The sequence below is a fragment of the Zeus faber genome, assembly GCF_960531495.2.
Source record: "Zeus faber genome assembly, chromosome: 7".
Classification (NCBI taxonomy): Eukaryota; Metazoa; Chordata; class Actinopteri; order Zeiformes; family Zeidae; genus Zeus; species Zeus faber.
Window position 1 is genome coordinate 8,292,531 of NC_137203.1, and position 14,516 is coordinate 8,307,046.

Consider the following 14,516-nt stretch of genomic DNA (forward strand, 5'->3'; position numbering starts at 1 on the left):
CTTACGTTAAGACAGGAACACTGCTTATAAATCTGTGGTAAACGATTCAGATGGCACCACTGGAGACGCCACAGCAGGCTTACTGCCCGCCTCAAAGTGGCTTCAATGCGTCTGGCTCAATATTTTTCAAAGACATTCACATGCGGGAGTTCCCTTCAAAAGCTTGAGAAGGGACCACATGGTGTCAAACTTTCCTTGCAAACGGACGGTTACAACAGCTTGGTGGCCGCTGTTCGCCCAACCCCAGCTTCTTCTTGAAGGAAAGCTTGAAGGAGGTATTTTTCAACACAAGCCTTATTTTTCCATCACGGGGAAGTGGTCCACGTTCTTCGGTGACGTGATCCAAATTTCTGATGCCAATCACTCGGGTGGAATCCCAATGGCGGAAAAATAAAGATTAGGTAAAAATGTGTCAAGTGTCAAGAGTTTCACTGTGAAGTGGAAATTTTGCACAATTTTGAAAAAGTACCAAGAAGTGGGTGAGGAGTGTGTGTGTGTGTGTGTGTGTGTGTGTGTGTGTGTGTGTGTGTGTGTGTGTGTGGAGGAGGGTCGTGTCTCAATTCCTCGAGGTTTGAAAATGGGAGTGGCTTCACATTCTCCGCTTAGTCCAGGCAGGGTTAGTGGGGATTGAGCGGCCTTTCTATTTTTCCTTCATTTGTTTTTGCGATGTAGAGAGCCACTTAAAGTACTCATTTACTTCAGCGTCCTGTGTTGACATTGTGCTGATTTCAACCGGTAGTCAAGTCAAGTAAAGTGTATTTCTATAGCCCTAATCACAGTCCAGTCCCGAACGGCTTCATAGGCCCAAATTTCAAATATAAAGCAACAGCATCCTCTCGTCTTAACCCAATCTGGGCAAGGAAAACTACAAGAAAAAAAGGGGGGGGGGGGGGGAGGGAGGAACCTTGAGAGGAGGCCAGAGGAGGAGGAGTCTCCCGTCCAGGATGACCAGGCTGCAGTGGATGCCAAGTGGTTAGGTTACGTACGATACACTAGAGTGTTAAGCTAGACAGTACGAGATTCTATTTGGCTGGTGCATATCCCTAGAAGTAAACATCTGCAGAAGGGAAGTGGCCAGACCACCAGTAGGTGGCGTGCTGAGCTGCACTTACTACCTGAAATGCTGATTTGATCACATTTGCAAAAAAATCTTTAATATTATGACCGGGATCGCTGTGGAATAACAAGGAAAGTTTTACCAAGGAGTAAAAATGCCAACTATGATAGAAGGGGTCCTTTATAACAAAGTGTATGGCACTTCAAATGAAATGCTCAATGTATACGAGACAGGCTAGGAAGTACTGACCCTCAGACCAGGACTTGGGTCCGGTGTTCTGGCCGTGTCCCTGCATGGCGGGAGTGGGGCTGGACTGGGGACCACTCATAGGCGCCACTGGCATGCCTGTAAATACATTTTGTTTTTGATTAGTTTTTCTTTCTCACTCCAGCAGTGCCTAACAGGTCCCAACAGGTCCATGCAGTCGCACATTGCGGTTCTTGTAAAAGTAGAATAAACAGACACAAGGTAATAGAGACTAAACAAGGCCAAACAAGCCTGTTCAAGAACCCTCTACTCTTCCCCTACTCTACACCCCTCTACTCTACCTCTAAAATACTGTACCTCCCTCTTGCTGTACTGTAGTCAACCTCTACCTCTGTCTACTCTACCTCTACCTCCCTGTACGCTGCCTTAATTTATTATGTGACATCACTGACGTCTCCTGAGTAAGACTGTACACACAAAAACTGTCAACAAGGGACTGTATTTAACTGTCGTTTATTTACAAGAGCCGCATATCATCACTCCGCCAGTGTTTCCCAGACATAAGCTCATCTTGGCGCACAAGGCTGCCACTGCCGTTTGAAAAAGAATATCAGAATAAGTTGGTCTTGTCCAAGATTAAATGTGTTTAAGACACATGGTGGGCCACTACACAAGCTTGGATTATTCCTACCAGCGGGGAAAAAATAAAAGCTTATTCCCAAGGCTTATATGGCTTTTCTGGTGTTATTATAAATATAAGCTGTATGTTGTATAAAATGAAATTTCCAACTGAAGACAGACAGGAGGAACAGGCTGTCTATAACAGTCGAGAAAAAATAACATATATGTTATTTTTGTGCCAAGAGAAGGCCTCAGACAAGCTTAGACTGGCACTAAGCCAAACTAGACTTAGCTCCTGTACTTTAATACGGTCTTTTGTTTTTTTTTACTTTTTTATGTCTCTAGTTTCTAGAGCTGTTTGACATGTTTATAAATATTTCTATCTATTAATTAAAACAAAAGACACACATACACACATAAATGACCTATGGGATAGTTCAAGCTCACGTTCCATTAGAAAAAGGCGATGATGGGGGACACCAAGGTTTGTGAATTTCCCCTCACTACTGTTTTAATTCAGAAAAAGCTGAGCACTACAAAGCTGAGCTTTTGAAGTTGGCGAGGATTAAACCTGCATGCTCCCACCTGGAGGCCTGTTGAACGGGCTGGCACCGGCCCCCTGCTGTTGCTGCTGCTGTTGCTGTTGCTGCTGGTGGAGCTGCTGCTGCTGCTGTTGCTGCTGCTGCTGCTGCTGCATGGTGGGCAAGCTCCTCTTGCCCTGAACCGCCAGCTGAAGGTTTTCGGGGAGCGGCTGCCCACGGCCCAGGATCTTATAGGCCAGGATCTGGGCCCGGAGCTGCTGCAGCTGGACGGGGCTGAAGGAGGAGGGCCCCCGACCTGGTTGGCCCATACCAGGCATGGCTCCCTGGGGATCCATAGGCATGATAGGGCTGGACTGGGCTGGAGGCATCTGGGGTGGTGTAGGTCCACCCCCACTTCCCCCTGCGGACATGGGGCTGGAGGCGTGCTCGGGGACTCCCATGGAGGACGCATGGGGGGACATGTATCCTGTAGAAAACAGAAAGGAATCTTTCATTTAGGTTCAAAGTGCAGCTGAACTTGAGCCAAAGGTTATGAGAAGTAGTGAAAGGGTGAAGAGGAGCTGGTCGTGCCTTGGCCGTGCTGGTCCATGGGACTCTGTGAAGGCCCCATGCCGCTGTGGAGGGACCGCATGCCCACACCCTTCATGTGACCAAAGTGTATCGCATCTGCCATGGCCTTGTCATTCAACCCCTCCATAGGCTGAGAAAAGATAAAATAAACCAATATAAACCAAACCAAGATCACAATTCAGTATGAGCTTCCTTTGGCTGCAGTGTGGCCGTCCAATGGGACTGGAAATTCAAAAATAAACTTTATCTGCTACCAAGTCTAGGAAAAAGTTCCATCGACATTAGTAAACTGGTGGCTTGGAAAATTGCCCTTAACATGGCGTTTCTCAAGGACTAAAGGCTGCATCAAAGTAAAACTGATTATATTTTCTAGACCTATTCAACTGGTGCTGAGTGAAAAGAACACTGAATGTCTTCTCAATTTCTTAACATGTGTGCGTAAACAATATACATACCATCATTCATATCAAGGTATGTAGTCAAAAACATAATGTTATGGCCATTATATTATATGTATATTAGATTATATATACAATATACTGAAGATTATATATTGTAATACTATTGTAATAACATTGCAATAACTTAGACTGTAGACACTAATAACTTTGTAATCACATCATAATAATTTAGATCTACTCATCCATAGTGATCCATGCCTGTATTATTGTATACAAATTTATTCATCTGTGCAGAAGTATACCATCTATATTTATACCCACAGCCATACTAGTAACCATACTTGCCCTTGCCACTTATAGTCCCGCCGCACCCTTTAAATAAATTTATCCTGTGCATAGGACCACATTTTGAATCTGTATACTGTATTTTTATATATTTGTTTCTCATTTATCTTTTTCGACACTGTTTGTATTTATCTATTATTATCTTTATTGTCTGTAAGCAACACACCAATCCTCATCTACACATTCCTTGTATATGAGAACGTACTTGGCCGAATAAACAGATTTTGATTCTGATTCTTGGCCTTGTTCTGTACCTTGTGCATGGGGTACATTCCGTCCTGAGAGTAGTCACCCTGGCCCTGGCCCTGCATGCCGTGGGGTCCGCTGGGGGTCCCAGGCCCCGAGCTTGGACCCATCATGCTGTGAACGGAGCCCGGGGAAGGGTCAGAGCCAGGGCTGGGACCTAGGATGGGCCCCGGAGACAAACCTGCCCCAGGTGATGGACCCGGATGAGCCATAGCACCCGATGGGTCCGTGGGGTTGGACATCGACCGGATTGAATAATTGAAAAGGATGATGAGGGCTGCATAAATACAAAAAATATACTAAAGCGTTAAAAACCCAACATGGTGCATTATTATATTATATTATTATTTATATATATATATATATATATATATATATATATATATATATATATATATATATATATATATAGATATATATAGATATATATAGATATATATAGATATATGTATATTACTAAGAGGTAGGAGTGACAAATAATGACAAATAATATGTGTAACATTGCAGCTGTAAAGGGAGAAAGATAGGAGGGAACACTTGACAATAAATCAATGGCAGGGTGTATTTCAGGATTTGGCAGGAATTCATTAATTTCATAATAATAATAAAAACAGGACCATGACCAAGTCCTACCTACTGTAGATATACAATCTGGTCAAAATGAATGACAATAATAAAACATAATCTACAATTTCTCATGATATGAGGTCGCGGGTCTTGAAGGATTTTTATATGTATAAAACTTCACTTTGCCATAGAGTTTAATTGGACTCAGTTAACTTAAATACCATGTTTTAATAGATAAGTAGCTATGATAGAATATTGCTAACTCATAAAATGTCATATTATTGTGGTTATTAATTATTCTTCTGCCCGGCTGTAAGTCATAATAAACAGCATAGATTCATATCTGTACAGATTCATACCTTTATATATTCATATCTTGACTCTTTCTGAGTTCCTGATTACTCTTGACATTGAACGGGACAGATTCCTGGAGAAACGAATGAGAATAAACGCTTGTAATTCAACACAAATGTAAAAGAGTTGCAACAGACATTATTAAGGTCTTTTCAGGCAATACGCCCACAGAACTCAGCCCTGCAGCACACCCACAAATTGACAGAGAGGATTATGGAAAAATGGTGAAGAAATCACAAGCCATGGCAGCCAAGAGTATTAGGGCTGTGTTTTGGCAAAACTCCTGCAGTATGATGCATCTCAGGGACACAGGAATCATAATTCAAATGATCACAATATACTATTAAAGGCTTTCACGCACTGTGCGACTTTGGCTGCCTTTAAGTAGTTCCAGAAAAAATTCTGATTAGATTCTGGCAGTGCCAGAAATTTCCAGGGTGTCTGCAGGTATTACAGTTTGATTAAATACCCCTCAATAAAATGTTAACAATATTGAAGACCGATTTTTTTACATAACAGCTCTGTTTTGTTCAATGAGGTATTGCAGGTAATTACTACATACTTGCGTATTAGGTCGAAACAGGGTAGGTTATAAACTAGATGATTCTATGATTGTTATTATAACAGTTTACTTCAGGTCAGATAGCAAGGTAAGGGATTAGGAACTGGAATAAATTAAACAATGACGTTTTTTTCTCCAGAACTTTGAAAGGGTAGGTACAAAGATTTTTGTTGGAATTCTCTCTCCAGGAAAGTATGAAGGTGGGTATAAAGCAGAGGGTCTCAAACTACAGGCCCTGGGGTCCACATCCGGCCGGCGAGACAATTTAATGTGGCCCGATACATGATAATAATATAAAAGCTGGCCCGCAAATATTTCTTTTCAAATCACAATGCTTACTTAATCCACACAAATGTACTCATTGTTTTCAAAATATAACACAAAATTAGATATATCTTAAGAGAGCTATTCCTAACAGGATTACGAGGCAGCTGACTATTGTGCGGAAGAAAAAGAAAAGAAAACAAAACAAAATATGAGCCGGTTTTCCCTTGAAGTTCAACACGGGCCCCCTGGCCAGTGGCCCCCAGGCCAGGACATTTTTCAACGTCGAGGCCCTGCAGACGCCCTGGCAGACGCCCCTGCAGACGCCCCTGCAGACGCCCCTGCAGACGCCCCGCAGTCCCCCTTGCAGACGACCTTGCAGACGCCCTTGCAGACGCCCTGCAGACGCCTTGTAAACGCCCTTGCAGACGCCCTTGCAGACAACCTTGCAAACCCCCCGCAGCCGCCTTGCAGACCCCCTTGCAGACGCCCTTGCAGACCCCCTTGCAAACCCCCCACAGACGCCCCGCAGCCGCCTTGCAGGCGCCCTGCAGACCCCCCGCAGATCCCCTGCAGACTCCTTGCAAACCCCCCGCAGACCCCCTTGCAGATGCCCTTGCAGACCCCCTTGCAAACCCCCCGCAGGCGCCCCGCAGACGCCTTGCAGACGCCCTGCAGACCCCCCGCAGACCCCCTTGCAGATGCCCTTGCAGACCCCCTTGCAAACCCCCCGCAGGCGCCCCGCAGACGCCTTGCAGACGCCCTGCAGACCCCCCGCAGACCCCTTGCAGACCCCTTGCAAACCCCCCGCAGACGCCCCGCAATCCCCCTTGCAGACGACCTTGCAGACCCCCTTGCAAACCCCCCGCAGGCGCCCCGCAGACTCCTTGCAGACGTCTTGCAGACGCCCTGCAGACCCCCCGCAGACCTCCCGCAGACTCCTTGCAGACCCCTTGCAGACCCCTTGCAAACCCCCCGCAGTCCCCCTTGCAGACGACCTTGCAGACGCCTTGTAAACGCCCTTGCAGACGCCCTTGCAGACGCCCTTGCAGACAACCTTGCAAACCCCCCGCAGCCGCCTTGCAGACGCCCCGCAGACCCCCTTGCAGAAGACCTTGCAGAAGACCTTGCAGACGCCCTTGCAGACCCCCTTGCAAACCCCCCACAGACGCCCCGCAGCCGCCCTGCAGACCCCCCGCAGACTCCTTGCAGACCCCTTGCAGACGCCCTGCAGACGCCTTGTAAACGCCCTTGCAGACGCCCTTGCAGACAACCTTGCAAACCCCCCGCAGCCGCCTTGCAGACGCCCCGCAGACCCCCTTGCAAAAGACCTTGCAGACGCCCTTGCAGACCCCCTTGCAAACCCCCCACAGACGCCCCGCAGCCGCCCTGCAGACGCCCTGCAGACCCCCCGCAGACTCCTTGCAGACCCCTTGCAAAACCCCCGCAGGCGCCCCGCAGACGCCTTGCAGACGTCTTGCAGACGCCCTGCAGACCCCCCGCAGACCTCCCGCAGACTCCTTGCAGACCCCCCGCAGTCCCCCTTGCAGACGACCTTGCAGACGCCTTGTAAACGCCCTTGCAGACGCCCTTGCAGACAACCTTGCAAACCCCCCGCAGCCGCCTTGCAGACGCCCCGCAGACCCCCTTGCAGAAGACCTTGCAGAAGACCTTGCAGACGCCCTTGCAGACCCCCTTGCAAACCCCCCACAGACGCCCCGCAGCCGCCCTGCAGACCCCCCGCAGACTCCTTGCAGACCCCTTGCAGACGCCCTGCAGACGCCTTGTAAACGCCCTTGCAGACGCCCTTGCAGACAACCTTGCAAACCCCCCACAGCCGCCTTGCAGACGCCCCGCAGACCCCCTTGCAAAAGACCTTGCAGACGCCCTTGCAGACCCCCTTGCAAACCCCCCACAGACGCCCCGCAGCCGCCCTGCAGATGCCCTGCAGACCCCCCGCAGATCCCCTGCAGACTCCTTGCAGACCCCTTGCAAACCCCCCGCAGACGCCCTGCAGACGCCTTGTAAACGCCCTTGCAGACGCCCTTGCAGACCCCCTTGCAGACCCCCCGCAGACGCCCCGCAGACACCTTGTAGACCCCCTGCAGACGCCCCCTGCTCTTGCAGGGTAGGGTGCCGCGAGACCGTCCCGACGGCTGGCAAATCAGAGCGCGGTACGAGATGACGTCATGTTGGCGCGCCACACTTGCCTCATAAACATGTCAAAGCGGAGGGGAGAGCGATGGGCACGACGGAGGACATTATGGGCTTTCAACCAACCCCCCGATTCCTACTAACCACGGCTGATACTCGTTGGACTTTTGTTGTTATTTCGCGCTACACAATGGGCAAATGATTACGTGTAAAATGCATGTAAACTACGGCTAAAACGGCACCGCGTGTGGAGGCCTTCATGCCGATGACTAATGATGTACACTACTACAATTCCACTGACATGAGTTGTTTTGTTTTTTTTAAACGGATCAATAAAAACCAATACACAAAACAACAGCACACAGAAACGCACCATTATCGCAATACAGCCGAGCATTAAGCATTGGACAACCTACAACGTGCCTAAATAAGTTTATACTGCCCATTACTACTGTTATTCTATAGTCCTGCAAAACAAAGAAGCAACATGATCAAGCCCGCTCGTTGCTTTTTTAACTCCTGCACATCCCTAAAATAAGCACATATAATAGAAACTGCTGTCGTTTAGAGGGTTTACATGGCGTGTTGTCAACCAGATCTGAATTATTTAAAGCAAAATTCGGGTCACCCACGGATCCCACTGACTCCCAATTTAAACGTAAATCGCTGTCTTTGAGGCCTCGGGCGAACCGGTCCCGTCTGATTTAAACACTTTACACGGTGTAACGTGGACAGCGTTATGAACCGGGGGAAGTTTAACGGGACTCCTGGCACGGTTAACGGTAAGACCGTTGGAGTGGAATACGTGGAAAATATTTGCTTCATACACAAATAGCGGTTAAATCTACAGGTATGCTGGTCTATCTGTCTGCCTGTCTGTCTATCTATCTACCTGTCTGTTTATCAGTGTCTCTCTCGCACATTTCATTTCAACGTGGTTTTGATTATCATATATATATGAATATCGATATGCAATATCTATTATTACACCGTGACCAGACTACAACTGGCTCCAGTGGCATTTATTTTAAAACGTACAAATAACGTTATAACGTAGTGTTGTTATGCTAGCGGGTGTTAGCTCCGTGCTAACGGGCGCTAGCAGCCGAGCTACGCAGCGCCGCCAGACAACCGGAGGACCGCGGACGCCGGGGAAGAAAGTTTGTCCAGTTTGGTCTCCGGAGTGCGGTAGATAAAAGTTTAAAAAGCAGTAAAAAAAAAAAACAACAAACGTTTTACCTGGAAGGGGGGGGTCGAGGGGGTGGGGACGGGGAGGAACGGGGGGGAACGGGACGGGAGCGCGGAGCAGCGAGTCCGGGAGAAAGCGACGCCACTTGTACAGTGACAGTTGTGTACAAGTTCCCTCCCCTCGGCGCTTCACTTTTTTTTTTTTTAATGATTTCTTTTCGCCCCCTTCACGTCATTATTCTGGTAAAGGCAAAGTTCCGTGCAGATAAAGGCGGCGGTAAAACAAAACGCGCGGAGCGTAAAGTGTAGGGCTACGCGTCTGGTTTCGCGACGCGATCGGACCGAATAAAAACGACGAACGGAATAAAAACGTGATTCAGTTTACAGGACAAAGGGGGGCGGGGGGGGGGGGGGGGTTCAAAAGATGCACAGCAGAGTTGAGATCCAAATAAAATAATCAAACGCTGAAAAATCAACACACTGATCAGGATTTTACTATTATTTATTTTTTATCATAACTATTATTATTATTATTGTTATTATTATTATTTATGTCGCGTCAATCCTTTTTTTTTTTAATTCCCTTTTTGGTCTCGATGATCTGATTGGTGAGGGGCGCCGGAAGTCCCGCTCAAGCGGCGCAGCGATTGGCTGAACCGCACGTCAGTCTTCCCCAAAGCGTCCTATTTGTGTCTCGAGCGTCAAACTACTACTATTATTATTATTATTATTATTATTATTATTATTATTATTATTATTATTATTATTACGGTATTATTATTATTATTATTATTATTATATATTAAGTTGAATTTCATGCAGAAGTTGCAACTCAGAACCTACACTTTTTACGTCTACTAAAACGTGTCATGAACACTCAGTGGTCGCTATTTAAAAGCCTAAATATAAAAAAAAAAAAAAAAAAAAAAAAGTGACACAAGCAATATGAATTAAATTGAATACATTTGGTACAGCTGGCATACATTACAAAAAAACAAGTGCAGAATATGGTTCCAAAGTAAAGCAAAATATTATAAACATTACCAGTGATCAAGCGACGCAATTCTTTCCAAAGAAAAATTCACTTTGACATGTGAGCAACACTAGAAAAGATGTGATGATGGTTCACAAAAGGTACCAATCACTGTAATATAATTTAACAACTTTTTATGAAATTCGTTAGTGGGAACCTGATTGTATTGATCAATAAAGCCCTGCCACAATAATAAAAGACAGACGGTCACAACCAGGCACGGGGCTGGTTTTAGGGTCTGTGGCTGTACAAGGATAAACCAAAAAGCTTCCAATGAGGCTTTCCTGTGCAAACCTTTGTCCGTCCAACATAATTAGAGAGTGTGTATATCTGTTGTTTCGGTGACAACTGGATAGCTATAGTTTTTGCATTGAATCGAATCAGGATTCCTTGTGCTATTTGCCCTCTTGACCCACTCTGTAAAGCGGGCCTATTCAACTGGCGGCCCGTGGGACAAATGTGGCCCACGCATTAATGCAGACCGGCCCCTTTGAATACATTTGAAGGTTAGCCATGAACTGTAGATTCATCACAGTCAATTCTGAAATAGTTGTGGGTAGGTGTCTAAAGTACCAACATCCATATCAGAATCTGAATCTGACTCAGAATGAGTTTAATCTGCCAGAGGAATTTGTCGTGTAAGTGCGTGTGCATTTATCTACAGACAAAACTATCTGCAAATAATATATATATATATATATATATATATATATATATATATATATATATATATATATAGAATAAAAAGTAAAATAAAATATACACAAATATTCACACATAAAACACATAAAATATACACAAACATTCGAAAACTGATAGTCAAATCTATAAAAATGTACAGAATACACAAAATGTGATGATTCTATGCATAGTATAAATTATTGGTATGGGTATATAGGCTTCAAATTATATATTATATATAATCATGCACCTACTAAATGATACAATCCAGTGGAACAGCCCTGGTGTCCAGTTTAGTGTTGACCGCTGGGTGGCAGCAGTGACCGCTCGTTCAGCCTCCCTGTCCCCACTGTGCCCTGCGTGGATCCGCTGTGTTCTGCACCTGCAAGTGGGCACTGACTTTAAAACAAGCGCCATGGCAGGAGTGATGAGTGCAAGACCCATTTTACATGACCATTAATTCAGGGCTTTCTGAAAATAACAATGTGGATTTCCAAAGGCACGGCATGCAAATCACACACAAGGGTTTGTTCGGCTCCATTTGCATCCCTCAGATATAAAAAACAAACAAAAAACAAAAAAAAAACCTTTGTTTTGTTTAGAAAACAAGCTGTTTGTGCTGCCCACTTGTGTGTTCAAACTTGAATCAACATTTCTATTCTCCACCAGGAACTGCACGCCTGTATTAACATTAAGTGTATCATATCCAAATAAAGGTACATTTGTAAATAGGATATTTGGAAATTTTATTTGAAAATGATCGCAGCTCAACCTAGGGGACTTCAGGGATCCGTGGAAAAAAAATGTGATAGCTGTGTGAAATTACACATTCTTTTTGAGTAGTGTTGACCTATTTAATAGGTGATTTAGAGTGATGGATAACACAAAGTGGAAGTTATATTCCCACAGAGGCCTTTAAGGGGCAGCCCCAGGGTTGGTTATGGGAATTAGAGTTGATGATTGATGAAAAAACCTGATTTTACCAATGTTTTTAATGTCTGTCCACATGCCTTTGTACCCTAGTTTTAAAGGCATGACCATTAATACCTGAACAGCCATGTGTGGTGATAGATGCTTTTAAAGTGTGATAGATAGATAGATAGATAGATAGATAGATAGATAGATAGATAGATAGATAGATAGATAGATAGATAGATAGATAATAAGGCAATAGAATAAAAACAGAGAAAAAAAAAGGCAATTAACAAGAAGATGGGAAGAATGTGAGAATATACAATAAACCTTACAATCAACAGTAAAGTAAAATACAATATGGAATATACATATACCTTACGATCAACAGTAAAGTAAAATACAATATGGAATATACAATAAACCTGTTGATAAACAATAATTTGTCAATGTACATAAACCAAAACACTAAACCAGAAGATGTGTAAATTGTCCATGTGCAATAAACCAAGAAGTACAAGAACAATAAACCAGAACATGAACCCAGAGACAAACAATGAACAGTAAATATTTGGTAAATAATAATGAAGTATTGAAAATATTGCCTGTGACCATGTGGTATTTTTGTTTTCTTATGTGTTCCGACTCCCCAGTGACTCCCCAGAAACTCTCCAGAGACTCCCCAGAGACTTCTCAGTAGCTCCCCAATGACTTCCCAGTGACTCCCCAGTGACTTCCCAGAGACTCCCCGGTGACTCCACAATGACTCCCCGGTAACTCCCCAGTAACTCCCCAATGAGTCCATATTAACACCCCAGTGACTACCCAGTGACTCCCTAATGACTACCTAGTAACTCCCTGGTGACTCCCCGGTGACTCCCCAATGACTGCCCAGTAATTCCCCAGTAATACCCCAATGACTCCATAGTAACTCCCCGGTGACTCCCGAGTGACTCCCCAGTGACTCCCCAGTGACTCCCCATTGACTCCCCAATGACTACCCAGTAACTCCCGGGTGACTCCCCAATGACTCCCCAGTAACTCCCCAGCGACTCCCCAGTGACCTGGCGTGGCGCAGTGCCCGAGGGAATCTCAAGGTAATTTCAACACCTGACAGTTACACAAGCAGAGTGCGTTTCATCTTTGATCTTGACTTCCGCTCCCAAACAACGCTTCCCATTCTCACACATCATGGGGTGCACACCCAAGGCTTTCGGAGGTAAATATTTGATCTAATTGGCCAAGTGGTGGAAGCCGCCACCCCCCCCAGAGGAAAGAGTTCGGCCGCAGCCATTTGTCAGTGAAAAGCCCCCGTGGTTGTGGCTTTCCCACTCACCTTGAAACCCCGAGCAAGAGGCTCCAGTGGGGGATTAGTGCCGTGACATTTTACTCAAAGTGCATTGATGTCTGCAATGAATGGCTCCAACAACAGGGAGTCCAACATATCCCTGCCATGATCCTTCTGTAATCTCTTCAGTTAACTCTATTCATACACTGCTTTCAGGGAAATACATCACCAAGGAAAGGGATGATGTAAAGGAGGTGGACAATTTTGGAATAAGATGCTTTTAATGTTTGATAGATATATAGATAGATAGACAGACAGACAGATAGACCGATGGTAAACAACAAATATATACAAAAAATAAGAGAAAAAACAATATAGAATGAAATAGAAATTAACATTTAAATGACCTAAAAGGAAAGAAGTAAAAAGCCAGGTGTCCAAGACGACCTGACAGGGAACCAGAAAGATAGACCTGAAGACAAGAGGGAAAAAAAGATGATTGATTATTAAATTAAATGGTTTCATGAATATAATACAATATTAAACTACATAGCAATTCTGAACCACCCTTTAGTATAAGTATTTTCCAACGATAAGTATTTTACAATTTTCCAAGGAAAGTAAAGATGCTCTCACTTAAGCGGTGGGACCAAGCAGCGCATCTATAGGCCAGGGACATTTTTGCTTTTAAAGCAGCGGGCAGTGAAATGAGATGGATGTTAATGAATACATTAAAACATTTATACATTAACAATGCCCAAGAATTGAAGACGTTATTAATCTTTGGGACGAAAGACTGTAACTTCTAAATAAAGAGGCTGAAGTGAACACAGGGCTCAGCTCATGCATATTAAATAAACTATATTAATATGTCAACTACTTTAAATACGTATTTAATACTTATTAAATACTTTTATTTAAGGCGTCATTGTTATTGATCAACATAGAAAAAGATTTTGGTGAAAAACAAACTGATCTTGCATAATACATACGTATACGTATATATATATCGTAAATATAATATATTAATTAATATAATGCTATAAAAATATAATATGTATTCATAAAAGATATATCATATGAAATACATAAGAATAATGATAATAATAACAATCATTATTGTTGTTATTAAGGCAAATTAATGTTAAGCATAATAAGTACTATTTGTATTGTTATCATAAATATGAAATTTGAATAAAAAAAGGCGCACAGCACACATGTTCAAACACACACACACATTCACCAACAGCCACGCACACACGCTTTCATTGGCCACTAAACACACTCCGGGGTGTGTAAACAAAGGCGTGTCGGTTTTATGACAGTGCCGTTTAAATAAACACTTCTCAGGAAAAACTACACGTTTCTGAGTATTACATTGCAAGAGAAGCCGTATACAACCACAGCTTTTCGGGGAGAGCTGTGGAGGTCCCAGTGTTTTCTACGGAGCTTCTGCCCACTTTGCTCCAGTTTGGCCCTGGGTGGAGCGTCTTTCTAACGGTTTCCTAAACATAAACGCTCCCT

The 14,516-nt window shown here is 44.3% G+C and overlaps 1 protein-coding gene across 2 annotated transcripts in view; it reads right to left on the minus strand.

Annotated features, from left to right (window-relative positions):
• The window catches only part of smarca2 (SWI/SNF related BAF chromatin remodeling complex subunit ATPase 2), an 87,117-nt gene extending 77,707 nt beyond the window's left edge, over window positions 1–9,410 (minus strand). For both annotated transcript variants that reach the window (XM_080004441.1, XM_080004440.1), the window contains exons 1-6: window positions 9,130–9,410; window positions 4,916–4,983; window positions 3,998–4,266; window positions 2,998–3,127; window positions 2,471–2,893; window positions 1,307–1,402 (exon numbers count right to left, since the gene is read on the minus strand). In XM_080004441.1, coding sequence (XP_079860567.1) covers window positions 1,307–1,402; window positions 2,471–2,893; window positions 2,998–3,127; window positions 3,998–4,231 — 883 coding nt within the window. In that variant the 5' untranslated portion in view covers window positions 4,232–4,266; window positions 4,916–4,983; window positions 9,130–9,410. The remainder of the gene's footprint in view (window positions 1–1,306; window positions 1,403–2,470; window positions 2,894–2,997; window positions 3,128–3,997; window positions 4,267–4,915; window positions 4,984–9,129) is intronic.
• Between the last annotated feature and the right edge of the window lie 5,106 nt (window positions 9,411–14,516).